General features: G+C 42.7%; 1 protein-coding gene across 10 annotated transcripts in view; it reads left to right on the top strand.

The window, feature by feature from the left end:
* Positions 1-27,948, top strand: part of NFIA (nuclear factor I A) — a 255,928-nt gene that overhangs the window by 124,155 nt on the left and 103,825 nt on the right. For 9 of the 10 annotated variants that reach the window (XM_065673207.1, XM_065673199.1, XM_065673206.1 and 6 more), the window contains exon 3: positions 13,285-13,350. The exons of the other annotated variant lie outside the window; for it this stretch is intronic. In XM_065673207.1, the coding sequence (XP_065529279.1) occupies positions 13,285-13,350 (66 nt within the window). The remainder of the gene's footprint in view (positions 1-13,284; positions 13,351-27,948) is intronic. 10 annotated transcript variants of the gene reach the window in all.

The raw sequence follows: 27,948 nt of genomic DNA, 5'->3' as shown, positions 1-27,948 counted from the left end.
TTTCACTGCGGAGACTTTTCATCTTTGCTATGAAAGTTTGGCTTCATTTCTTCCAAAAGGTTTTGAAAATAGCAAACGCATGCTCATTCTCTCAATATATAATTTGTTACCTGCACACACGTGTGAATCTGTCTGTCTGTCCTACACTGGACAGTATTTCCTACCAGCCATTTTATGTGCCTGCTGATTCCAGATATTCTCTTACTTTGGTGGCATCTCAATCCTATGATGGTAAAGGGTTTTTTTTGTCCAAAGTCAGTTTGCGTATATATACATATATATATGTGCAAATATCCATTTATTATTAATTAACCTAGGAAGGAGGAAGGCTTTAGAATTCTTGACTGCTCAACATGCTGTCAGTTCTACCACTGATCCACTAAGTATTTCTGGTGAAGTTGCTTAACCTATAGTCATGCTCCACCTAGAGAGATATTACAGTAACCAGCATTTTATAAAGATAATAGATCAAGTTAGATAAAGATAAAATAGGTTTAATAGTACTCTTATTTCAAAGGAGTACTTGGAGAATTAATGTTGATGAAGTTCTTTGATCTTGGATGAAAGATGCTTTAGAAATGGAAAATATCTTTGTTATTTGTCATCTCGGTGGCTGTGAAATTCTTCTCAGAAATGAAATTTCTCAAAACACATACAGAAGGTTTCACTATAGCCCTGATTGTTTCAGAAAAAGTGACTGGGTTGTTTGTGATTACACATAGCTCAATATGTCAGTGTAGATGCAAGTAACCTGGAGCTGTTTAATGCAACTTCCCGTGTCATTCTTCATTTTGACTTCATATTTTAAGGCTATTAAAAAAGTAATAAAATGACCAAAATGATGAGATTTTGGAAGCAATTTCTGAGCCCTTCTTGTGTACTTCGCCTAATACAAAACTGGGTGTTGCTATCATTCTCTTAGGACTGCAGTTTTATTTCTAACCCGACATGCAGAGTGGAGTTGGGCTCCGCACCTGAGACAGAATTAGGTCCTGTGCAGTGCTTGAACAGAATCTTTGCCATCTCTCAGCTCCAGTCCAGGGCAGTGGTAGGCTTAATGTCTTTCCATTTTACTTCAGTAAAGCATGATAGAGACCTGCAAACAGCCTCTGCCCTGCCAGCAAATAAATGAGTGAAAATACTGTTTCAGATGGCAGAGGGAATCGTCATAAGTCAATGAGGTGGTTACATTTGGTCTATTTTTAATTTTTGGATAACTTGTTTCTTTTGGAAAGTCCACTTCTAAGTGAACCATTTTCCAAACGTAACCTTTTTTGCAAGGCCTGTTTCTGAAAAACAACCACAAAAAAACCACTAACAGCCAAAACCAAAACAACCAAAAAACCCCCCAACCAACCATTAGTAATATTTTTATCTGGGAAATTTTAGTCTCTTTTTGTCCGACTGAAGTTTTCAGGCTCTGTAACGTACTGCTTGCTACAAGGCGCTCTCTACGATGCATTAAGTACCACAGAATATTCCTTTGCAGGATTCCCTTTGTTGCAGACATTATTTATGACATTTTAGTCAATATTTGCATGGCAGACTGTCCAAAATTATTTTGTTTTAGGCACATCACTGATAACTGGACCCATACTCTTTATCATTCTTTTACATTCATTAGTCACTCTGTAGTGTTTTTAACATTTTAAAACACTCATGCAATTCAAAGGAAAATAGATTTCAGCCAAAACGCCTTCAAAATTATCTTTTTCCCTTTGAGTTATTCAGCGATTTTTAACACTTCGTATGTTTGATGTTTTTTTCTTTAGTCTCAGCAAGGCAAAGTGGTTTTTTTTTTTTGCAGGCTTTGGCTATGCTAAAGATAGGATTTTGATAGAAAAATAGGAGGCAAACTGAACTTCATGTGAAAATGTTATCAGACGTGGTGTAAGGTGTAGCCAGCCAAAAAAACTGGCTATTTGCCTTCTGTGTAAAAGGTAATTTAAACTAAAAAAATTTACAACAAAACTAATTAGCAGATATTCTAATGCAAGAAAATGTTGCTGTTAGTAAAGTTTCTTCAATATGCCAGAAAGCAGATGGTGGCAATGGAATAGCGTTTTCTTTTGCCAGCTTTTCTATATGCTTTCTAAACCTGCAAGAGCTTTTGCTATTCAGTATTCAAATTTCTGACACTCTATGATCTTTTTCATCTTAAAACAGAAATAGAAACTGAAACTTAAAAATGTAATCAAGTCAAGCTGTCTGTTCATCAGATCATAGCCGTGGCTAGGAAAGTTTGATTCAAATTTTGTCTACACACTGTAGCTGTAGGGTTTGAGAGCTCTGGACTTCTCTGGGTTTAATTTTCTTCCTCCGAATTTGGTTCTGCAGCACTGGGACCGAGTGAACATAGATTTCTGGTTGTATTTTCACAGTCAACATGTTAACCCTAATCTTTTTCAAGGTGTGCGTGTTGGGAATCCTACCTTATATATATGTATAATGGATATTTTTATATATAAGTATATATAAAACATATATAAAGTATGATTCTTTTATATATATGCCTTAATATTTATATAAGCCATAATATATATATTTATATGCCCAACTCTTTCATATCTTTGGAACGGTCCACTGTCCTTTGAGATGTAGCTACAGTTCCATTTCTCCGTGATTTATGGTGATTATAACTTAGATTTTGTTGCACCTCAGTGTGGTGGCTCCGTACCGAGCATGCATGATGTTACTTGGACTTCTAACTTCATCTCCCACTTGCGAGGCTTCCAAACACAGCAGAATCACAGAACAAGTAGGCTGCCTACCAAAAGGCTGCTTTTTTTTCTGCCCGAGTCTATGTTGTTGATGCCAACATGATACTGATGCAACAAAACACATCCTGATTTTTATAGTAATTCTCTGTTCTTCTTCGCAGTCTACAATACTGTGAGAGTAGAAACATATCCAGGGAGTGGCAATCAGTGGCAATTCTTTGAGGGCAAAATCCTCTGACTTCTCAGCTTGAGAAAGGCTTTGGGCTGATGGCAAAATTTCTGCAGTTATTTTCAGGGAAAAAAAGGCAAAAGGCAGGGGGGGAGGAAGGGGAACTGTGGAGCAGCTTTTTCTGCTGTATAACTTCCTATATCGATGTATTTTTGCCAACAGTTTCATTTCGCATAAAGCTTCAGAAAACCTGAAATGGAAATTTTTCACATGCCACGTGGAACCCCTCTGAGTGCACAGAACAAGGAAAAGAGATCTGCCAGGAAATAAATAAATTAATAAAGAATTAAATAAAGGGGAAATTTGACCATTGCAACCAAATATGTACTTAACAGGGAGTGAAATGGGAGCCAGAAGGAAAAGTGTCAGGTACTTTGCAGTGAAAGAGAGTTGTGAACGTAGGGCTGCTAGTGTAGAACCACAGTAAAAAATAGTAGCTGAACTACTATTAGTAGTTCAGATTGCCCCATTGGTAGCTTGATATTAAACTGTTCTTGACAAAACCCCCTTGGAATATTAGTTCACCTTTTGCTTATTCCTGAAGTAATAGCACATGTTTTTGCTATCAACATCGGTTTCCCCTGTGTGAAAGACAATAATCCTTAATAGGGAAAATAGGCCAAAATTCTTTGAGATATTAGTTCTTTTTAAAGTATTATTTATTCTGTTTGGTGTATAGATTCTTACCTGAATTTTTGGTTAATCAAAGGAAAATTTTACACCCGTGCTTTAGGAGAAGTGGGAGAGGTGGAAAACAGGGGAGGAGGTTGGGGCTTTTGCCTGGTTTGCTGATTTGGTGAAGGTTTTCCTTTGTTTTTGCTGGCTGAGGAAGTCTTGAATGGCTCCAGCTGTAGAGAGACCTTAGCAAGAGGCACGGCCTGAAATAGATGCGCCCTCGGATGGTCTCCAGAAGCAGGTTATTCATGTGATGTCAGGAAGAAACAGGTTATTCATGTGATGTTAGGAAGGCGAGCTTTGGAAAGCAGTTTAAGAAGGCTGTGCTTATTGTCAGAGAGTGGGTTTTATTTGGCTTTTTGATGGATGGCAGGTTCGGAAAATTCTTTATTCCTGTCTGCTACGGAAAATGTAGAGAGCCTCCTTGGTCGTGACCTTGCAGCACCACGCATCTTGGCCAGAGGAGAGGTAACAGACCAGCAGCTACTGCTTGGGCAGCGCGGATAAAGAATGAGGATGGGCACTGACAAGAATAGCTTGGGAATACGCAGCTCCCTGCCTCGGGTCCCATAAGGATGAGTTTGTCACAATAAATAAATAACAACGGGATGGTGGGGGATAGAGATTAATTGGGTGACTGTACTACCGCCAATGGAGTCTCACCATATGGTGGACATAATCCTGCTTTGCTAATGTTGGTTTACTCACCAGTGTACAATTGCATAGAAGCAGACCTGGAGGCTTTGACCAAGGCTACCAGATTTGCTCATTACACAGTTTCATCCTCACTTGCCTTTATACATGAAGTCAGGCATTGCAAAACCAGCTATTTAGTCATCCTAAATACTGTTGTTATTGTTAAACTGAGTGAGAAAATGCTCTGGAGAAAAAATGAAGACATGAATTCTTGTCTTTGAAAATATCTAATAAGGATAAAAAAAAAGGCAGAGGAAACAGAAACTGAGAGTGGAAATATCCCTTCTAGGTGACTTTGGATCCACTCTACCAAGTTATTTCCTACATAATGTAGTTGAAGGCTTCCTAAGCGGGCATTGCTGCTGCTGTTGCCATTGTAATGGCTGTATTGGTGGGAGTGATACTTTATTATCCAGAGCAGCGGCTCGAGAGCTCAGCCCTGTGCTTTTTACTTCTTTTAGTAACTGTGCCTCTGAAGGTAAATCACTTAACCTCTATGTGCCTCCTCCAGCCCTGCATAAAGTGGGCATAGTTATGCTCACCTTTCCCACAGAGGTACTGTAAAGCTTAGTTTAATGTTAATAAGATGTTTTAATTTCCAGGATAAAAGGATGTTCTATAAATATACATTAGAAGTAATAATAGTTTTAATGTATGCCATTATTTTATAACAGTGCTTTTCTAGTTTTAGAAATTTTTTAGGGGCTTGAAATTATTACAGACACCGTTTTTGTTAATTAAAGATTGACATTCGGGCAGACTTTGGTGAATTGTTCTATAAATCCAGAGCCATGTGCACTGAGCATGCCCAGAGCCGTGCCTCACCTGCACTTTGGGATCATCAGCACGGCCCTTTGGCTTTTAAAACAATTCTTGGATGCCTGTGCTCAGAAGTTTGATGGCTTCTAAATAGAATGGTTCAAATATTTCAAAGCACTTGAGATTCCTATAGTGTGAAGCAATTTCAAATTATTGTACTGCAATTAATTTTAAATAACGGAGCACCGCATATGCCTGGGAAGCCCGTTCAGATCCAAATGGAAGCTCTCTAAAAACTGAAATGATTCAATAAATTTCAATCGCTCTCAAGAAATGGGGCGAAGGACTGTAAATCATTTGGCGAGGGGGATAGGCAAATTTCCTCCAAGTGAATCTGAGGGTAGAAACTCTAATTAGATATTTTATTTTGGGGTTTATGATGATGAAATGTAGGTTAATTTATATTTCCCAGGGATACGAGGGCAGCTCTTGTTGATCCATATGGTTTCTTGTAGCTCTTACATAGGCTGCTTTTTTTTCCTTCCTTTCCCAAGATTACAGAAACTTAGCAATCCAACTTTGCACATATTTTTTTTCCATTACAAATATCTTTCCCTCCAAATCTGTATAAAAAGACATGAGAAAAATATTGGTCCACAGCTAGAAATGCCAAGTATATTTTTAAATGCAGCTAAAAAAATGACTGCAGGATTCAAGCATTGTGCAGCATGGAAGCTAACGCTTTGTGGAGCTGGGCTGCTCCATGAATATGAATTTTTAGATGCTTAAATCACTGATTCAGGTACAACCTTGTATCTGTAGGTACCAAAGTGGATTACTGCCTGATAGCTGTTCGTTAGCTTAGAGCATGTTCTCTGTCCTTCCCTTACAGATGTATTAGGAAGATGCTATCTCCTGTAGGAAGGCTGCTAAAAATATTGATGCGAGACCTATTGGAAAGTAATGTCATTTCCATTGGCTTCAGCTCAGCTCCAGGAAAATCCGTGTGCCGGTTCCTCCTCCTGCCGCAGCCAAGCGTGGTTGTGTGCGGCTCCCCGCGCCATGCACTTAGCTCTAGGATTACAATTCCTCCCAAGTATCGGAGCCAGAAATTAGGAATTAGTGCTCCCGCCGACACTCGCTTGACCCTCCTGTTTCCCTGTTTCCCAAAGAGGAGAAAATAGGGCAGCACAATCGCTCTTGATGCAAGAGCTCGGTCGGCACTTGCTGTTGGCACGCGTGCTTCCTCCAGAGACATTGGCACCGCCCGGCACACGGCTCGGGAGGGTCTGGTGCCCGCTCCGAGGTGTCCCCTCTCCTCGGGGACAGAGCCCTTCGAGGGTGCTGCTCTGCCAAGCCAGCCATCGCCATCCGGGAAGAAAGCGTCTTTCTGAATTGGCTCCATGTCTGGTGGGCTTTTCCCGGGTGGAGGAGCCAGGGAAGGCGAGAGGGGCCCCTCAGCAGGGTCTTCCTTAAGGCCTTACCTTACTTTTAGACAGTTGTCATTATCTTTGTCTAAAGGTCATGGCTAAATTGAATAAAAGGAAAGCTGTGTGTTCCTGTCGATGCACAATGGCAGTATTGACTTTCCTAATCCAGTTTGCTGAGGGGTGAGAGAATTAAATTAGATATCTAAGCACAGAAATTGAGAGCCTTTGAAAACAAAGATAAGGAGGCAGCCTGTATTTTCCTTTTCCTGGGAGCTCTGGGCTCAAGATTTTGCAGGTGTGTCATCTGATCCATGGCTTGCATCGATCAAAACTGTGCCAATGCATATTTAATTAGCAAGGGGACCCTGGATGCATTATGGCCATCATCCCTATATTGAATGGACTGTCAGACTTTCTGAATGCCTCCCCACCCCCCCCGCTTCGTTGTTTGGGGAGCTTCTGCATTTTGTCTGAGCAGCTAAAAGTTTCTTTGTTTTTAGCTGGTGATGCATACAGCACCACTGAGGAGAATACAAACAAGTAAAGTCCTAAAGTGTTTATTTTGTCTAGGAAAAAGGGCTGAACCAATTTGAATCCTTTGGGTAACGGATTTTTGTATCTCTTGGAATTAAAGAAAAAAACAACACACAGCCCCACAGTTGCATGATGTTTACTTTAAGAATATTTTATTGTAACAAATAAAATCTGTGCTGTGGGATTTCTTAAGGAGGCCTTTGATGACAATTTGAATTAAGTCAAAATTAACGTTTGCTACTGCAAAGGAATAAATAGAAAATGTTCCAGAAATGAATCAGTAAGCAGGAATCAAAGGCTGTAAACTGTTTTAAAAACAAACATTTCGAAGTGAATCAAATAGTTGTTTGTAATATCAAGGAACAAATATGGGAATACACAGATTCCCCACATTCTAGGCTATCACACGATAGCAGTAAATCATTTATAGGCTTGTGAGAACAAAGAATGTTGATTTAAAATGAAACCATTTTTGATACAGCTTTAGGGTCTCGCAGCCTCTCGGTGAAGTTTCACGTTCTCCTTCCCTACGAGGAGGAAAGTCATCAGGAATTTCTGCATCCAAAGTAAAGTTAGCCCGGGAGTTGCGGGAATCTTTGTTTGCATCTACCTTGGTACAAAGCCTCCCCCAGCAGAGAGAGTGTTGCCTGATAAACAGATGTAATACACAAAGTCTGCTTACAATACCGAGCAACAGACTGTGGGCACATGTTTTGGTCTCATTCAAACTCATCAGCATAGTCTAGCTAGCTGTTTTGTTGCTAGTCTACTTACGGGGTAGCTTAGGAGCGTCTTACTGGTGAAGTAACAAGGAGGGTTTTTGCCACAAAAGTTTTGTGGCAAGGGCTCACGGGAAAATCATTTGCATACATCTTGTTACAAAGGCTGACTACTTCCTGGCTTAGACAAAGTGTTGCCTGATAAACAGACTTAACACACAAATGTCTGTCTGGAATAAACAACAGCAAGCTTTGATTTACATTTCCATTATCAAAGATAATCTCTTTCCCAGTGTACAGGAATTAAGAGTCCTCGCCTTATAAAAAACAAACCCAACCAGGCTGGCACCGCAGGGATTTTACCACTGCAGAGCCTTATTCGAGAGCAGCAGGGATGGGGTGAACTGTACAGGGGGGTAGAAAATAAAACTGGAAATCTGGTAGGGATATGTGCCTGTGTGACGGTGAGGAGTATGATAATGAAGCACTTTGAACTCCCTATAAAAGTTGACTTGAAAGCCATGGCTGGAGTTAAACGGAGAGCCAGGCCTTCCTTAAAAGAAATAGTAGTAGCCACCAAAATAGCCGTAAATAATAATCGTAGCATATATGGAGTAAGCCCTCTGTGCTCATATTATAATATATAATGAAGGGAAAGCGAGTGTAAAAGAGCCTCAGTCCTGGTGCTGGTTTCTGTTTGTAAATCCTTTAAGCTCACCACGTAAGACTGTACATAAAGGAGCATGATTTAGATTATTTTCTTTTTTTTTTTTAACATATATAAATCTTTGGTAGAATCCATGCCCCAAATTATAGATGAAAAATTTATTGCATGAACACAACCCAGCCATATAAATTTTTTATTACAAATAGGACTCTGAAACTTGAATAAAATATGTCAGTTTATTATACAATATTCCCCACCACCACCACCTAAAACATGATATGAATGGAAAATCGAAGTTGTGAGGTGCTGGTCTGGCCGTGGAGGAGCCCACGGTGCAGAGGAGCAGGCTCAGCATGGGCAGTGGCAGCAGAGCCCGGCTCATCTGGCATCACCAGCAGTATTTTGACTCCACTATGCAGGGATCACCTTTACTGTTTGGAGGATAGATGCATCTGCACCTAAATTACCACACTGGCTGCTAGCGAGGGCTCTACATAGGTAAAAAATAAGCTCAACAGCAATGAATTGAGTTTGTGCATACAATAAGACTGGTCTCTGCAAGTCACTGTTAGCCCAGGCTGGAAAACACGGTGTGTAGAGAAGGTGTGAGTGACCATGAAATCATCCTGCGTCTCCCAAGTCAGGTAGCCATGAGGTGGTTCAGCACTGGGGAGTGCCATGAAGCGGGTGTTTTTGGTGCATGAGTGTTAACAACTCTTCACCATCTGTGTCACAGCCTACAAAAAAGAACAGCATTGTCAGTCTGTTGACATTGGGCCTGTCCACGGGCCAGACTTTCCTGGGAAGGTTTTATTCTTTCCAAACAATGGAGCGCTCCCTTCCAGCGCTCTGGGCTCTGCTTCCATGCAGCCGTCGTGCAGCCCGGCTGGGGCTGTGCTCCTGCTGCAGCTAAAAGGCAAAACCGAGCATTGAGAAGTCCAGAGCTTCCATCCTGGAGTTGCAGGTCCCTGTCTGCTTATGCTTGGAGATCAGGCAGACCTGGGTCTTGGGGGTAACCTCCTCTGTAGTGCTGCAGTAGCGTATGCGTGAGAAACAGATTCAAAGAGGAACGGAGAATAGAAGTGTAGTAGGGAATGCTACTTTGGAAAAACTAGCCTGTTTTGTTGTTGTTTTCTTTTTTTTCTCTATCTTTTAATCACTGTTGATGCGTGGAAGTAGAGAGCAAAATAGCTTCAACGTGCTTTTTATCCTGTTTCCCCGTGATTACAGTTGATAGCAGATCCCCTTGAGCGTCTCTCATCCAATAACCTGGACTCTAGTGTACTCACTCAGTACTAACTCTGGCTGCTTGAGGGTTAAGAATTCCAACCACTAACTTTTCTTTAACTGAAAAAGCCCCCAAATAAAACCCATTGTGCTGTTCAAGGTTAAGCTTCCTTAAATATAAAACTAGATTCCTTGGTGATTTTTATTTTATTTTTTTTAATCAACAGTCTTAATAGTGGTTCCTCACTATAATATTTCCAACTCCATCTGAAATCATTTAAATCCTCCCCTTAATAACATGCACTTTATTGTAATATACAGATTCTTTGGCTTCCTACCAGCCTTAGCTTAAGGCACCAATGAAACTCGTTGCCGCAGGGGGCCGTGGATTCAAGAGGGGCTCGCATCTACTGTATATTTTGTTTTGTATGTTTTCCAATGGCTCTAATTATTGCAGGTGGTAGAATTTAACTGGCAGTGTTGTTGCTAAAGAAAATAGGCATAAAGTGTATACTGTTTTGCGGAGTGGCTATCAAATATATAGAAAAGAGAAAATCAAATGAATTGTTAAACTGCTCTATAGTAAGTGATTTTATTGATTTAATGCAAATGCTTATGAAAACGATCTTCCATTTATATCAATTATGTATGGGTAAAAATTAATTTATTCCTCCGGTCACCTGTTTGGCTGACTGACTCAGCAGGACACACATTCCCCCTTCCTGGTGTAGCTGAGCCCGCAAACCGCCCCACATCCCCAAAACTGGAATTGTAAAGTTTCCATGTGCAAAAGCAACAAAAAAGCCCCGACAGGAGTTCCTGCCAAGTGCTGCAAAAGCAGAGAGAGAGCGGTGGAGCCTGAGCAAGACTCTCTCGTCCTAGGCAAGACTGTAAAATACAACGGCTCTGATTTTGCCAATCCCTTAACCATGTGGCTGCACATTTATATGTACTGGATCATCTGCAGCATCTGAATAAAATCAGGGAAGCAAAATTCTGCATATAAACATTTTGGCTAAGTGCCTTAACTCCGTCTTCTTATCTGGGGTTTCCACAAGATGCCACCTTGCATAACAATGCTGAGCATACGCTTGCCCAGTACATGTTTTCGGTAGCCTCCCGTGATCACAACCGCTGTCGATTGGTTTTTATTCTACCTCATCCTGCTTTTTATTGCCCCGTGCCTCTCCAGGAACAATGGTGCTAAAAGCCTTTGTTGTCTTTTTTAGGAATTAATATTTAATTTCAGTAGAAGGGGTGGGTTACAGGGAAACCGAATCAGGAAAAGCCTGATCGCGGTAGCCAGAGTGATAAAAGAAGAAAGTTAAGATTCAGTATGCAAACAAATGTCCCACGGCCCGTAGAGTCTCTCTTGTGCCACTGGCTTTGGTGTTGGGAAAACAACGCTCCACGCAAACAAAAGTACTTTGTTCCTCCAAATCCAGGAGCAGCTCCGGCTCCGTGGGCTGCCCACCAGCCGCAGGGCTAGGCTGGGACCATGGTGCCAGGCTGGGGGCTGAGAGCTGCCACGGAGCCCTAATCCCTCTCCCTGCTTCCCTGGATTCACTCACACTGCGATAGGAAAATGTCCTTTGAGGCCCATATTTCTGCAGTAACTTTTTCCAATATATAATTTTTTGTGGAATTCTGACCCCACTTTAAATATTAAGCCCAGATGCTGATTGAGCCTTGAGGAAAAGGGAAACCTTAAAAAATAAGCCTAATGCCTGCGGTGTAAAATGAAATCAGTTGAATGTCAATTTTGAATGTTAACAACATATTTTATATTCCTAATATTTTACCTTTGTTTCTACCTCTGTGGTATCAGAAACATAAAACTTCCAGCCAAAATCCAGCGTCCAGAATATAAGAGCACCATGCGTGTTACCCGTTAAGTCTATGTACTGCCACTGAATTGAGCTTCAGAGATACCTCAAAAGATCAATATTTAAAACAAAATTCCAGAATAATTTTTTGTCACTGGGTTTCATTAGAGAAATTATAAAAAATAATAAATACAAAAGGCAGGAAATGGATTCTGGCCACAGTGAGAAACAGATCACTTTTTAGGAGAATTTCACCGATTTTAAATAGAAGCATCAGGGAGGAAGCTTCCTTTGCCAAATATTCTGAGCGTTCCTCTTCCGAAATTTTATCACAATTTGTTTTGTGAGCACTTTTTTTTACCTGTGGCTTTTTAATTTATACGAGATTGTCCTCTAAGCTTCTGAATGATACCTAATGCATCCAGTCAGCAGGTAAAAAAAAATCTGAATATTTAAAATAGGCATTTTCTTTATAGTGCTCTGTGGTAATTAAAATCTTCATTTGCTTAAAAGCAAGGAACCTTTTTCAAGCAATAAATTAGCATAGCTTGACCCAAGGTCAGTAGTAGTACTGCTTCTTCCAGCACTATTAATACCTCAAAGAAAAAGAAGGGGTGGTGTTATCACTCTTGCAATAGAAGTAAGATTTTCAATTTAATCGCAGTTAGGTGGAGTGACCTTTTGATCTTGCATTGACTTCTCACTGAAATGTGGTCAAATTTCAGACAGCTAATTCCAAACTCTGCAAAGTCAAGGTGAAGTCAGAAAATAGGTTTGCCATGGTTGGGGGATGCTTTTGGTGCAGTTGCAAGTGGTTTCGGTTCCTAAGTTTTGTTTCACAGCGAAAACTTTTTATGGGGTCAATAAATTCAGAACAATTCCTAGGGGAAGAAAAAGAATCTTTTTCTATTGGTATTAATTGTGAAAACAGTAATTTGGGGGATTATTTTATTTATTTTTTCACACAGGTAAGGGCACCTTTTTTTCCGATTCATAGGGATGGGAATAATTCAGAAGGAAAACACTATTTGACTAAAGCTTCACCTAAGATTAACTTTTAAACCGAAGAGTGACCATCTTCGCAGAGAGCAGAGTTAATAATGTGTAAAAAATGCAAACCACTCCTATTTACACACGTCCCTTTATAGGTCAGTTTATTATTTTAGGCAAATAAATTGTGTTCCTTGGCGAGTGTTAGCTGGGAGTTTGCAGGTCCCAGGATTTACACCGGTCCTAAAGCAGTTCATCCAGGATCTTAGTGTCATTTGTACCACTGCGAATCAGCGGCGATGCCGTACGTAGCACTGTCAGCACTGTGAAAGTATGACTAAAATCAGCTCTTCTAGCAGTTTGGCAGATTTTTGTTCCAGAAAATGCATAGACAACAATCTCCACGACTCTGTAGTGTTGCTTAGTTACCTTTATATGCCTGCTTGAAAATATGTTTTGAGACTTTACTATGTGTTGGATTAAGGCTCTGGTTTGTATACAACAGAGAGGCTGCATTCGAAAAAACATGTAGGAGAGTAGTTTAAATATGCCTTCTTTAAAAAGAAGGATTCTCAAAGCCTAATTTATGCGAACACACACCCCAAGCACTCTGTGTAGTGCCGTAAACACGATTCCCTTTTTTTTTTTGGCTAGCAAAATATTACCTGGGCACGGGACTTTTGCATTATCATGTCCTAGTGCAACACTCCTGTCCTTAGTTTGTACTCTCAGCCTTTTGAGGAAGTCTGGCGCCTCTGATCTATTTTCCACAGCAGACCCTGTAATTTTTGGCTGTATTTTATGTTTTTCAGATTCAAGTCAATCTGAAAGTCCCAGCCAGCCAAGTGAAGCTGATATTAAGGACCAGCCAGAAAATGGTAAGTTCTTACCTGCTGCTCCTGCTTTGGGATATTAAAACAGCCCATATTTCTAAAGATTTTTTTTCCCCCTATGTCTAATATAAAAAGATGATTCCAAATAATTGGCATGGGATAGCCACAGATAGGTTGTGTACTCTCCTCATAGCGACAATGCTACTGTTTCACTAACCTAAGGTAGCATTTAGTCCTGGAGAGAGACATTTTTTTCCCTTTTAAAATATTTTTAATTAGGGAGATGCCATTAAAGAGCCTGCTGTATGCAACCCTTATCCTTATTCCTCCATAGCAAAGGCTTTCAATCCCTGGGCCGTGAGTCATGACCCCCTAGGGGTGTGTGCTTCATCGCTTTCATTTTTATCTATGTGCTTTTAACTTCATTTTGTTTATTGATGCTCTCACATGACACACTCAAGTACCTAACTTTCGGTATGTGGCCAGCCATCATTTTAGAGCGCAGGATCTCAGGCAGTCCCAACAAACAAAATGGTTGCTTTGAAATATGTTGCTGCAGACCCATTCTCTACAGCAAAAATCTGCTCCACAAAACAGAGCAGCCACACTCCCAAACGTTGCGGTTTCAGGGCAGGACTGCACACCCATAAACATCCCAGCTGCTCAGGCAGGTACCACTGCAGGACTGATACTGGTGCTAACAGCGTTGCCTCTGCTTTGTCATCGGTGTTCTTTAAAGGTTGTAGACGCTATGGGTGAGCAGATCAGGGAGGATCAACTAGCACTTGTTGCTCCTTCTCTATATATTCTCAATACCGTTGTTTCAGGTGGCAGCAGCGTGAGTTTATTTGGAAGTAGCAGTAGGTTTGTGGCTTTTGGGGAACATTAATATTCTTTAAAGTAGAAGAAATAGCTTCTACTGAGCCAATGGCTTGCTTTGTAAAGCAGCCTGAAGAAAAATCATTCCATAATTTCTGTAGGGACTGTATGTGAAAGGATAAGTACATGTGTAAGGGAACAGCTTCTCTTTTTCTGTTTAAATAAGGTAGATCTCAACAATTTTTGTTGCCCCGTTGGCAGCTGAGTTTTGTTTTACTACTTACATTTAGGACTTAGAAATAATGTCTCCCAAAGTGAAAGTGGTTATGATGGTTAGGTTTCTTTTGACTCTTCTCATACATAACCAGAATTTCTTTTAGTAAGACCTAAATGTAGATGGGGCACGCACTGTACTGGGGTCCCCTGTGCATACACAGGAAAGAATTTGTGTGAAAGATTTATGTCTCCAAAATCTATCACCATCTCATGTAGAAATATTGTATCTATAATAATACAACTGTGATTGCCCTTTCACAGAACATCTAACTGCTTTTGCCTCAAATCCCTACGACTGTATCTGTGTTTAGAGTGTATTTTGGGGACTTTATTAGCAACCAAACAAGCTGCAAGTGGGAGTGAGGTTGAAGGGCTACATTCACATCCAGACTGCATTTGGATCAGGGTTTAAAGAATTAAGGGAAGAAGAAAATGTTTAGGTACATAAAAACCTTTAAAATACCAGCGTATATCGTAGGACATAGAACATTGGGCTGATTGGGCTGGTAAGATTTTGGCTTTTGGGATTTCTGTATTTTCCTGACATCGAAATATGAAAGGTTTCATATTTTGATAGATTTTATGCTGCTCATCTCTAAACATACCATCTTAAAACATTTCTGCCGTCTCTGATCGACAGTGCCTCATTTCCTTTATCAATCCTGTTCACAGAAATTCTAATTTGTAGCCAAAGGATTGCAAGGTTAAGAGAAGAACTGACTAAACTGTGATTTTTGTTCTGCCAATTCTGCTCTGTTTTTTTTTTTTTTTTTTATGGTAGGGAATATGTTGCCTATGTTTATTAAATCATATTTTCATTTAGAAAGTATTAGGCACCAAGCATGTTATTATTTCTTGTTTAGATAATACTCTTTCACAGCTATTAAACCACAGTTCTTCTTACCCTGCAGTTTCTTAGTCTTAAGGAAGCCTATTACTCAACAACCGCCCCAAAAAGCAGCAATGTCAGTGTTTAATAATGTAAAATCTATAAGAGCCTAGTGAAATGAGATCTCTCTGATTTGGAGCCTCAGTCTTCCTTGTAAAAACAAGCTTTTAGTGAATTCTTGGAACTTCACTGGTGACCTGCAAAAGGTACTTTTTTCTTCCTTAATGCACAGGAAAAGGATTTTTCTTTTTCTCTTTTACTAAAGGGTATTTTTCCCCAACACAGCAGAGCCCTCCCAACCGATTACGCACCTTTTGCAGTGCCTGTGTGGGAGATTTTCCTTTACAAATGCCTTCTAACACAGTCTGTTGGCCCTAAAGGGGTTGCTGCCCCTGGGCAGACGCTGAGCTCATTCTCAGCACACACAGCCCCCAGCTCGCAGTGTACCCAGTGTGTAGATCAACACAGATCTGCAGCTCTTATCTACTGAACGTGAGGATGAAAGCAAAACTGCAGGCTTTAGAAAATGAAAAACTGCACGCACAGGAACGGACACAATAAATCATATTAACTGCGTTGTTCTACACTTGCTGTAGACCCACTTCCACAGGGCCTGATCCAAATCCCTCCGGAGTCAATGGGAGTCTCGTAATTGATTTTACTAAGAGTGGGAATGAGCCCACACAGAGAGGAGGAGGGTTTTTTTTTAAATCAGAGAAAAATAGTATTGTGCATAATCTTATTCCTGCTGATGCTGATAGCGGAATGACCAGATTGAGGGCAGATTTGGGATCATTTTGCATGTGTTTCTGGAAGGCACAAAGGAGTGTATCGATTAAGTACTACCTTCTACATGCATGCATTCCTTCATTTTAAAATAATAAATCTTTAAAGGCCTTGTGAGGGTTATACAGCCTCTCTACTTGCCTGTTAATATCCTTTCTGTTCCACTCCATAAATTCTAGAGCTATTTATTATACACATATATTTTGCATACCTTGAGTAATGTAGGTTCAAAAGGGTCAACTATACAGCCCTGGAAAAGAAGGCCTCCTACTATAGATTTTAATTTATCATTCTAAATTGTATGTGTTATTTTGGAAAGCCTGTATGTCTAACCTTCATTAGAGTGAAGTTCATGGGAAAAAAAGCTTTTCCTTCTTAAGGCCCCTCTTTTTTTCTAGTGGGCTTTACAGTTGCATTTTCTGGTGGAGCATCATCACAGAAGGAGGAGATGGTGACATCTGCTCTCAGTGGTGGCTTTAACACCAACTCTAGCCTGTTTTTCAGCTTTCATTGAGCCAGAATAGTTTTCAGGCAGTCATTCTCATGATCACTAGTGCAAATTTATACAAATATTAAGTATTTAGTGTTTTCTTCAAGCGAGAGGTATCCAGCATGATGGTCATGAAAAGCAAATATGGAGGTGAGACAGGGCCTGTTTATGCATGCACGGTCCTAAGACTAGAGATAAAGCTGACATAGAACCAGTGTGCACAGTGCTGCTGCCTCTCAGGTCTGTTAGAATGGGAAAGAAGCTTTTGGGGAGAGGAAGGAACCCCAGAATTCATCTGTTTGTGATGTGGGTGAGGAAATTCGCAGGAGGGGTGATGAAAGAGACCAGCAACTTCATTTGAAAGGCAGGAGCACGTTCCAATGCCCTGATATTTTGCTCAAATGAGGGTTTTTTTTTCTGACCAGCTGTGTGGAACACCCAGTGTGGAAAATTCCCCACTTTTGTAGTTGCCTAATGGTATGTAAAAGCTTCATTTCAGTTGGCACCGCAAAGTGATTTTGCAATTCATCCAATCAAAAAAAAAAGGGGGGGTTATTGATTTTAAAAGCTGGTTAAATGCACTGGTTTGGTGGTGTCTCTTATAAACAGACTAGTTTGCAGTGAACTGAGGATGACAAAATGGCTAGTCTGATGTAGTGAAGTGACTGCATGCCTGGGGATCAGGAACAACTGAATTCCCGGCTCAGCACTGCCGTGGACTCTCTCTAGGGCTTTAATTCTCACTTTCAGGCGTGGAAACAGGCATCACATAGAGTTTCTTTTTGTCAGTAGGATTATTTTAAACTTTTGTAGGAAAACTTTTCAGTCTTTTTTGTCTGCAGAGGGGGGATATTTGTGATGGTAGCTTTCAGAGATTTATTGACTATTAACAGTCAAATCCTGCTCTGCTCCATCAGGAGTTTAGCTCTGGAGAAAGGCAGGGAGTTAATTGTGGTACAGCACTGCGTTACTGCTGTCAGTAAATGGATGTCAGACATCCACCCGGCGATGTTTGTGTTTGATGTGGTAGTGCTGGGGAATTAATAACTGCAGTGTAAAGGTATACAAGCAGTGTGCAGTGTACAGCAGAAGAATGCTGTGTCATTTCCTACACACCACTGATGGGATTTGATAACTCCAAGTTGGGAGCGAACCACTTTAATTGTAGATTAGCAACTCCTTTTTAAAGAAGTTGGTAAATTCTGCCATTTCAAGTGGGCAAGGCAGCAGTCATCATTACAGCTGAGTCCAAATGTGTGCCAAATTCATTGCTCAAACAGTTCCTATATCTAAAAACTAAAAATGTTTAATGCCCAAACCAAATGCTTTTTAGTTTTAATGTATTCTTGCTGCTTTGAGCTGCAAGTACCTTAACAGCACTGCAGGAAATGAAAGGCACATTGTTCCTTGTAACATTAAGGGGAAAAAAACAGAGGAAAAAAGAAAACCAATGATGTACCATAACTCACAGAACTCGTTTTTCAACCCTGCTGTAATTACACTGGACTTGTAAATATCATCTGTGAATTCTTTGCTTAAGTAGGGCTGGACTTGAGTATTAAACCGTAAAAAAATGTTTGAGTATATGCTTACTTTTCCATGCTTAAAAACATAAAGGAAGAAATGCTGGTCCTCAAGAAAGAGAAGGCAATAGTGGGAACATATGCAAAGAGATGTTTCCTTTTCTCTTTCTCTAGGCAAGGCTGGTTATGGTAGGCCTAACACACCTTTGGCTGCAAGGAAGGAGGGGATTATGTGCAACCTGGTAAAATGCAAGAGCAGCTTGTGGAAAGACCTCTCTGCCTTAGCTAACAGGTTGCAGAGTCCAGCCCCTTGTTGTGTGCTTTCTTTCTGGTCCCAAAACCTGGCATTCCTGTTCCATTCAGTGGGGTAGCTTCAAGCAGTGGAAGTGGTGCCCATGTGGCCCAAGGGGTAGGCACTCTTCTTGGATGCTGAGTTCACTGTTCTAACCCTCTTCTCAAGCTGAGATTGACAATAACTGTTCTTTGTGATCATCCCCATTTCTCAATACGTTTTAAGTTAAAAAGGGAGCTGAGAGATCTCCAATTCATTTTTAGCTAGTAGAAATGTCCTGCCTTCCAAGGCCATCCCCTCCCCTCAGGCCATGCCTGACCTCCCATCTCTGCTGCTTCAGGGGGAGTCCAGCTGCCTCATGGGCTCTCTCAGCTGTGACTGAACGTGATGCCAACCAGCTTTACAGTTACTCACCAAGGAGGTGCTGCAAGTGCAGCAGGAACTGAGGTATCTGAAGGGTCAGTTGCCCTTGGATAGTCCCCATAATTCCTGCCTAAGGAATACACAGAGATGAGCGGTTGCTAAACACACAGTGCTGAGACTGGTACTGTTAGAAAGTGCATCATCTCAGATGATGAACACCCCTGAAGCACCTCCTTTGCAGCAGAAAACCGACCCTTGAAGAGGAGTTTTCCATCAGTTAGAGTTACAAACACGGTAATACAGTAATGGCAGCTTTTATTAGTGCTCTTGTTCATCGGATCGTTTACATCCGAATCTTATAAATGCAAGAAGACTCTCCTCTCTTGTTTACAGAGCAACACTGAGAAGTTATCACAGCCTGAGGGACTAATCTAAAATTAACTTTGCTTCAGAAAAAGCCTTAAGAAAAAAAAAAAAGCCCTTAGCATTTTCAGTAAGGAGTCTCATCGCTGGCGCTGAAGTCAAAGCTCCTGGTAATGTCAGCTTGTTTGCACCTTTGTAACTTGCCAGGACCAAATTCTGAGCAGATTTGCACCCTTATGGATCGCATTGTCTGCCGGGAACAGCACTGGGGAACTTTGTCCAGGCTTAAAGCTGTGGCCAAGCAGGAGAGCTGTGATAGGGCTGGTCTGAGGGCTGCACAGCATCGGCTGTTGACTCTGACAGGAGCCATCAGCTGATGAAGGGCTGATGAGGGCCAACCTATGCTTCATCACCCCCTGTAAGAGAGTGCATGTAGGCAGTTCTGAGAGCCAGCATTTCCCGAGGGAACAAAAGCAGATACGTCTGGTTATAAATTTAACTTATGTGTGATTTAGTCTTGCATTTTTTTCATCTTATTTCAACACAGATACATCCCAACCAGAACTAGAAATACAGTTTTTTAATCATAGTTGTCTAGATCTGAAACTTTGCAGCATCCAGCTGTATTTCCCAGCCAGTTTTATGACTGTCACAAAGAAGCATCTGAATAATTAGGGAAGAAAACACCATTTTTTTTCCTGTATTTTACCATATTTTCATTGAGATTCGCACTCAAAGTCAAATGTTTTTGTGTCACAGATTGTGAGGCACAGTTACACCATTTCCAGGATTTAGCAGGTCCTCTGCTAGCTCAGGATTTAGCCTGCTTATCAGTAGCTGGCACTCTCTTGAGGGGACCCTGTGATGGCAGCAGCGAAGGGTGTTGACTGTCAATCGGATGAGATACGCGGTCGTCAGGCAGGGTCAGTTCTGCAGCCTCTGCTGGGGCCAAGTGGAGAGCCTTTCTCTCCAGAGACCCGCAGTGTTTGAGACTTGAGGTTTGACAGAGGACTTCAGTTTTCACTGCTGCTAACCATTAACCTTCACAAGCAGAGCATTCCCACAAAAAACTCATCCAAGGCGGGTATGACAGGAAATATTCAAAGCATGAAATGAATGCTTATAGCATGACAAAGCAGGGCTTGAAAGACATGAAACGTTCATTACGCTCAGAGTGGCTGAATGCTGCAAAGGAAAGGCGAAATCAAAATGTGGCTAGAGTATATGTTTTTATTTCTCCATATGTGTGTATAGGAAAAAGGCAGTGAACCTTTCCAGTGGATAAGGTGCATAAATACAGCTGTGATTATTCTAAGTCATTTCAAAATACATTTTTTGTTCTCTTGCTCCGTTCCATTCCTTCCAGCATATATTTATCCATGAGATAACAGCAAGGGCCATCTACAGGGCAGCTTGGAGAGAGGCTGGCCAGGAACCCCCTCCTTGGAAACTCCTGTGCCTTGTGTGTTGAGAGGTGCCTCAGTGCTTACTTGAACCAGAACTTCTGGGGTCCTGGGAAGGGTGGCTGGGGCTGTGAGCACGCTTCAGTTTTCACTACAACCCGGGGTGGGGGGGTGTATGTCTCCTTGAGAGACTTGCTTTTTAATTAACATCTGAGAGTTCAGTTGCATCAGAGTAATTGCTACCACCAGAGCAGACCACAGGCTGAAGGATGCTTTGGAATGCCCACCAAGAAGCTGGGCACTTAGGGAAAGGAGTTTATTTGTGGTATGGGCATCATTTTAATTTGCTGTCCAGTAGAGATTAGTGGGAAGAGAATGTGATGCCAAGGCCTAAACAGCAAAACAAACCCCCCAACCTATCTATTTGTCTTTCGATGTAAGAATTTCCTAATGCCTGTAATGTAAGACAAAGGGAAAACTGACTTGCAGGAAAATTGCCTTCCACAATAACCAAGAAAAAAACCCACAAAACGCCCACACCAGAGCAGCGTGATCCAAAATGTGAACTTTTTACGCCTCCCCAACCTTCTAGGTTAGGCTTCCAACCAAGTGATCTCTTATTATCACCATGATATACCCTTGACATAATTTGGCGCAGTAAAGCTTCTTCTGCTGAACTCGTGATTTCATTTACTAGATCTGATGAAAGTTCTGTGAACCACGGGAAAATGTGATAATTAGTAGTTTAATTCTTTTAGGGTGTGCGTATTAATTGAAAAGGCTTGAACTATAAATACAGGGCCTGTGGATAAAAGCACACTCTGAAATCAGTCGCTTATCCCAAGTATTCATTACTTCACATCTATTTAGGTAGAGCCTCTTTGCAGCAGTGCCAGTCGGCTGTTGAAGTGAGTGGGAGCTCTCCACTCAGACGGCGCAACAGCAAACTCTCCTGCGACTACAAGCGCTCCCTGGCCAAAATTTAGCCCTCTGTGGTCAGACCACTGGAAGTTAAAAGTTAGTGCTGGGAGCTGTGCCCTGCAGAGGAGCGCTGTGCAAGCTGCAGGGGACAGAAGAGGGTGAAGGCAGGCTGCCTGACCTTGGCAGCCAGGGGGGAACATCTTTCCCCTGCCCAGCGAGTCCACCCAGAGCATCAGAGGCACCCCAAGATGTCAGCCTGGCACTTCAGAACAAGCTATGTTTTTACTCCTATTTGCACACTTATCCCCTACCATATTTAGGGCCATCAGCACCTAAACCTTTGCTGCTTCAGAGCTTGGTTCACTGTAATGGTAGGATAAGGGGGAATAGTTTTAAATGTAAAGAGGGGAGATTTAGAGTAGATCCTAGGCAGCTCTTCCCTGTGAGGGTGCTGAGGCGCTGGCACAGGGTGCCCAGAGAAGCTGTGGCTGCCCCATCCCTGGCAGTGCTCAAGGCCAGGTTGGACACAGGGGCTTGGAGCAAGCTGCTCCAGTGGAAGGGGTCCCTGCCCGTGGCAGGGGTTGGAGCTGAATGAGCTTTAAGCCCATGCAATCCAAACCAGCCTGGGATTGTGTGGTTTGGATGTGAATGTCAGAGTGTAGCACAGGGCCGCTGCCGAGAGCTGCGGTAAGGGATCGTGCATTCTCACTCACACTCACGTGTTCTTTTGTTCTGACTTCCTGACCGACACAGGAGGTGCTCTGTTGACTCTAGGCCCTTCCAAATACATATCTATACTATGAGAATGTATATTGTTATTTCACACCTTCCTCTGGTTTCTGTGTGTGGTGCAGTGCCTGGGTGAATCATACCTTAGCTTACAGGTAGAAGGTGATTTTCCTTCACATAGATTCTAACCTTTGTGTTCATAGTTGGTTTGCACACTCAGAAATAATCTATATATTGCAGCTGCCCCATCCCTGGCAGTGCTCAAGGCCAGGTTGGACACAGGGGCTTGGAGCAAGCTGCTCTAGTGGAAGGTGTCCCTGCCCATGGCAGGGGGTTGGAACTGGATGAGCTATAAGGTCCCTTCTAACCCAAACCAGTCTGGGGTTCCCATGATCTGCACATTGTGCAGGTTCATGGGTTAATCAGTGCTTTCCAAGCACCTTAGTTTTGTGAGTCTGAAGTTGTGTACCTGAAGAAAGAAGTGCACATGAAGAGCAATGCACAGCTCCTTTATGCTGGACTGTTGCTGTTGTCAAGGGAGGACAGTTTGGTGATACCAGGCTGCCAGAAAAAGCCTCATCGCTTCTACAGATACCAGTTTTTAATTGCAGGTACTACATCGTAATGGCAGAAGTTGCTAGATAGGAAATGGAAAGCAAGCGTAGGGTGAGACTCACAGAGCTGCGAGAACAAAATCCCCTTGGAAGCCTGGCCGTAGTGTGAGTGAAATGGAAAAGTACCGGATCCGTTTCTTGGAAAGTGAGAAGGAGACTTTTATTTGCAATGGTTTGCAAATATTTTCCCAGGAGTGCCATGGCAAAAGGGGGCAGGAGGAAGGTGAGGCGAGTGAGCCGCTTGTAAACACACTCCTTCAGCCCTGCCATTGTTATCTGGGACACAAAAGGCACCGCGAGCTGTTTACGGCAGTTCATGTTATTCTTCTCAGCTCCCTTTTTTCCCCTCCTTTCCCTATCTTCAGTTATACAACCTTTTTTTAATGGGCTGCGATAGTGTCCGGGTAGATTTTGCTGGTGGGGTGGTAGAAAGGTGCTGGTTGATTAAATGTGCTGCTTACACCGTGCATTTCATGTCTGCTGTCTTAACATCTTTTTGTTAACCACTGTTGCAACTGATGAAAATGCTGAAGTTTGACAGTTGGGAGTTACTGCTGAGTACGTGCTGTAAACTCTATCATCCCTCTGCCTTCTCTCTTTCTCCCCCTCCTGCTGAAACCAAATGATTTATAAAATGCCTTCACATTCTTGAGTGAGTCCACACTATCACCTCCAGGCACTGCACTGAGGAGTCTTAGGAGTGGATGGGAACACACGTCTGATAGCTGGTATTTTTCTCTGAAAGGTAAAAAAAAAGAGGGAACAAAAAAAAAAAAAGGCTGATTAAATTTAAAGGAGAAAAGTTTCCAGCTGTGCCCCAGTGTAAATCTGTAGTCAGTGAAGCACTTGCTAGTAAACAAGAGATGTACATGGTTATAGTGGGGTTTTATTATTGCACACTGGCATTGTTTTCTATTTTCGTAAGATTGAATTAATGCAATCATTTTAGAGTGCCTCTAATCATTACCTCCCACCCTCCCTCACTCACACTTGAATTGAGGGGACCTGCTGCAAGCCACACTCTGGGATGAGGAGCCGGCATCTTGCTCCTTGCACAGGAGACACAAGAAATGATGGGGCTGCTACAGGGAATCCAAATGTATCTCTTCTCTCCCTATGGCCTCTGCAGAACACATGGCTGCTTCCCAACCCGTGGCCATGGCGTGCCCTCCCATGGGCTCACTGCCATGTCATCCCCCAGCAGTGTCCCTCCCTCCAGTGCCCACCCACTGCAGTGATGCATAACAGCAGGAGAATCACAGAATCCCAGAGTGGTTTGAGTTGGAAGGGACCTTAAAGCTCATCCAGCTCCAACCCCTGCCACGGGCAGGGACCCCTTCCACAGGAGCAGCTTGCTCCAAGCCCCTGTGTCCAACCTGGCCTTGAACACTGCCAGCGATGGAGCATTCACCCAGTGCCTCACCACTGTTACTGGGTGAGCCGGGGCATGGGCCTGTGGTGCCCTACAAGCCAGGCACAAGGGTGTCAATCAGCACTATCTTCCAGACCATGGTGGATCAAACCCTTTGCTGTCCTTTCTTCTCCCAGGGTAGTAAGGAAAGAACACTTCCTATGTAGCGTATAACACTCATTCGCAGGGAATCTGAACCTCTGTCCATGTTATTTTTCTACTTACCCTTAAAACGTTACCTGTAACAGAAGGCTCTTTGACAGCTGCATCCCCATCTGAAAACCTGCTGGTGTTTGGAGGGTGTCCCCACCTGACCAGCTTTGCAGTGCAGACCTCCTGCAATTTTCCCACATGTTATATACCTCAGAGTCCTTAAAAATCAGGGAATTCACTTTTAGGAAGTTTCCAATAGCAGAATGCAGAGAGCTATCCACACCCCCCACACCATGCAGAGGGGAGCCAATTTTATCGTACAGCAGAGCATGCCATAGTTTAAGCTGCAGGAGGAAGGGAAGAGCTGGGAAGCAGGAAAGGATGGATGGCAGATTGATGGCTGTGTTTTGAGGCAGGAGGGGAGCCCCACAGATTTGGGGAAGGGGAGTCTTAGGGCAGTGTCATGGTAGTGGCCCAGAGCTTAATTTAAAGCAATATTAAAAGGGATGGAAAGGGTATGACAACCCGAGCAAAGAGCTGAGGAAGGAGGCAGCCCAGTATTAGTGAATCCAGATTTCTGTCTCTTGTGGCTGTGAAGGATGCATTTGCAGTAGGACTGGGAGCAGTCCACTATTAGGAGAGAGAAGTAAAGATCATCCCCTGTACAATATAAATGTAAGTTGTTATTACTACTATTGCTATGTCAGCCGTGAACTGTTCCCACGAGAACAGAGATGCAACATCATTGAAAAAGAATGTCTTACTGTGAAATGGGCAGCAGAAACACTGTGGCATTATCTGCCGGGCTGTGAATTTACCTTGGTGACAGATCATTATTCCCTGCTGCAAACGAACCAGATGAAGGACAGGGACACAAGGATAACTCAGCAATCTTTGTGGTTTACAGTCTTCTGGATTGGAGCAAACAAAAAGTAGCCAGATATAAATGTAAGGGTAGAGAAGCATGGCATGCCAGGAGAGATTGCCTGTGGCATGATATGGGGAGGAAAGCAATTTTTCTTTCAGTCTAGGCTAACACGGTATATGGACTAAGGCTTGGATTTCATCCCACGTAACATTAGGCGTTAAGGCACCAGCTATGAACCTAAAATCCTCACTCTTCCTCTATAATCAGTGGATATACTGGGTCTTTGGGGGATTTGTTGAACCTCAGGGAGCTTTCAAACCCAAGATGTTTCAGGTTAATGCTGTAATTGCGCTGGACTTGAGAGTCTGCTGCTATAGGAAGTCACCCATCCCTCTCCTGCTCACCCTGGAAAGCTGGAGTAGACAGAGTCTGCTGCGAGGGCAAAGGTGGATCTAACAGGGCACATTGACTTAGTTGAATGATTTCTTTGGGGTAGAAGACTGGACAGTTGTATCTACTGCCCACGTGTACTTTCTTCCCTTTCTGTTTTTCTCTTGACTTCTACAAAATGGGGCTTTCTCAGATAAATTATCATTTTAGACAAGTGTTTATGAGCTCTGTGCAAGAATGTGTCTAGGGATGGGCATACTGGAAGCAAGAACTTCCTCCCCAACTCTTCCAGTGAAGTTCTGTGCTAAACTGCCCAAATGAAGCCATTACTCACAAGTAAAAATGTTCTGTTCCATTTCTTGTTTTCATTCTTTCATGTGTCTGGGGACTAAACTGCTGTGAACAAGAGCCCATTCTCACAGGATGCCTTGCCTAATTTTGCAGACGAGAGGGTCAGCTATTCCAATTACGAGGAGATAAGAATCTGAAATGTTGGGATCATGTCCATCCTGAGTCGAACTCTGAGGCTTCCAAAATCCATCCATCATTATTTTTCCCTTTAGTTCTGCATTTCACTAATGCAGGCAAAGAAGAAATAGAGCTGAAATTAATGTTTATGCATTAAAAACCATAATGGATGGCTTTCCTTTTTACCTGAGTTACTTTCATGTGAAGGTCCTTGTGAGTGGAATCCCTTTTCCATTTGCATTCTTTTTGTCCAACTGCCACTCATCAGCAACAGGTCTTCGTGTAAAGTCAGTCATGATAAGGAAAGTGTGAGGGTGGTGAGGCCCTGGAACAGGTGGCCCAAAGAAGTGGTGAATGCTCCATCCCTGGCAGTGTTCAAGGCCAGGCTGGACAAAGCCTTGGATGACATAGTCTAGTGCAAGGAGTCCCTGCCCATGGCAGGGGGGTTGAAACTGTATGATCTTGATGTCCTTTTCCAACCCTAACCATTCTTTGACTCTATGATTTACATGCAGAATGCTGTTAGAACAAGCCCGATGGCTGTCACAGGGCAGGTGAACTAGGCTTCTAAGCACGGTCCAAAATACGGAGCCGTGGCCACTGCAGTATCTTCAAACAGTCTTAAACACATGTAGATAAGACATCTGACAGAGGGAGTCCACCCCACTGCCACATTTCTGCATCCCTGTGTATTGCACAGTGCCAGACAAGACTGATTTCTGGAGACATATAAGAGGGTCTAGAGAGCCAAGCCTTCTACCATAGGAAGAGGACTGCGTAATCTTAGCTGACCAACCCAGCCTTTAGCAACAGATTCATCTCAGGTGCTCTCCTTATACCAAAAGTGTGTCTTAAATTGCTGGAGGCAGGCTTTTGGAGTGAGACATCCCACCACTGGCATCTCAGTTCCACCTCCTCTGGAAACCCATATCTGCCACACACGGGATGAAATTAGATAAGGACTAAGAAGGTCCCTCTCTGCCCCTTCCGTTAACTTTGTTAATCTTGAATCCCTCACAATACACTCACAATTCGTGAACTCTGAGGCCCTCTTTGGGCAGATTTCACAGAGAAAATAAAGTCGGTCCATGTTCTGGCCTGACCTTGGCCTGAACCTGAGAAAGTGAATGCCCCAATCACACCAACATGTGTCTGTAGAAGTACAGTAAACACAAATGAGGGTCACTGGCCCTCTCTGTCATACAGTCCCAGGCCAGGAGTCTAGAGTTTTGGGCTGTCGGCACAAGTACTTGTTAATAAATGTCCATTCTTAGTCTGTAAAGGAATGTAGACAGGGCATCCTGCCCTACAAAACACAAACCTAGAATAAAACAGAAAAAGACATCGTGCAGATGTTCCCCATCCAGCAGTCTCTTCCCACTGGGTTTATGCTGTTCGGGAAGTGGCTGGGGAAATGATCCGCTAGTGAACTGTGGGTTCTGCACCTCTGTAGGTGTAGTTGCCTGCCTGACCTCATGTGCATCAGTCCTTGGGAAGTCAGTTGATAAGTCTGGGGGGCTTCCTCCTTTATACTTGCAGGAGGCAGAGACCTGGCAGAGCCTGGACTGTGAGGCAGGAAAGCCTGGGTCATGCAGTGTTGCTTCTAGGAGGGTGCAGTTCTTTGTATGTGCATCTTCATGCTCCCAGTGGGGTCAGTCAGAAGATGAGGGGGTGACATGTGCCTTGTAGAGACTCACTGGTGCCTTTGCTAGTCATTCCACCCTTTTCTTCTCTGGAGGTGTCCTACATAACTCAGGTGAAGTTGGTGCAGACCTTGGTGGCCACCCAGAGATTCAGTGCTTGGACAAGGTGCTTTTGTTCTCTGCTAGCAGGCAATGATGACAACCCCTTCAGTTCCCAGCCCTTGGTAGGCAGTGCCTCTGTG

This window comes from Lathamus discolor, chromosome 3 (genome assembly GCF_037157495.1).
Source record: "Lathamus discolor isolate bLatDis1 chromosome 3, bLatDis1.hap1, whole genome shotgun sequence".
Classification (NCBI taxonomy): Eukaryota; Metazoa; Chordata; class Aves; order Psittaciformes; family Psittacidae; genus Lathamus; species Lathamus discolor.
This window is presented reverse-complemented; position numbering and strand designations above follow the sequence as displayed.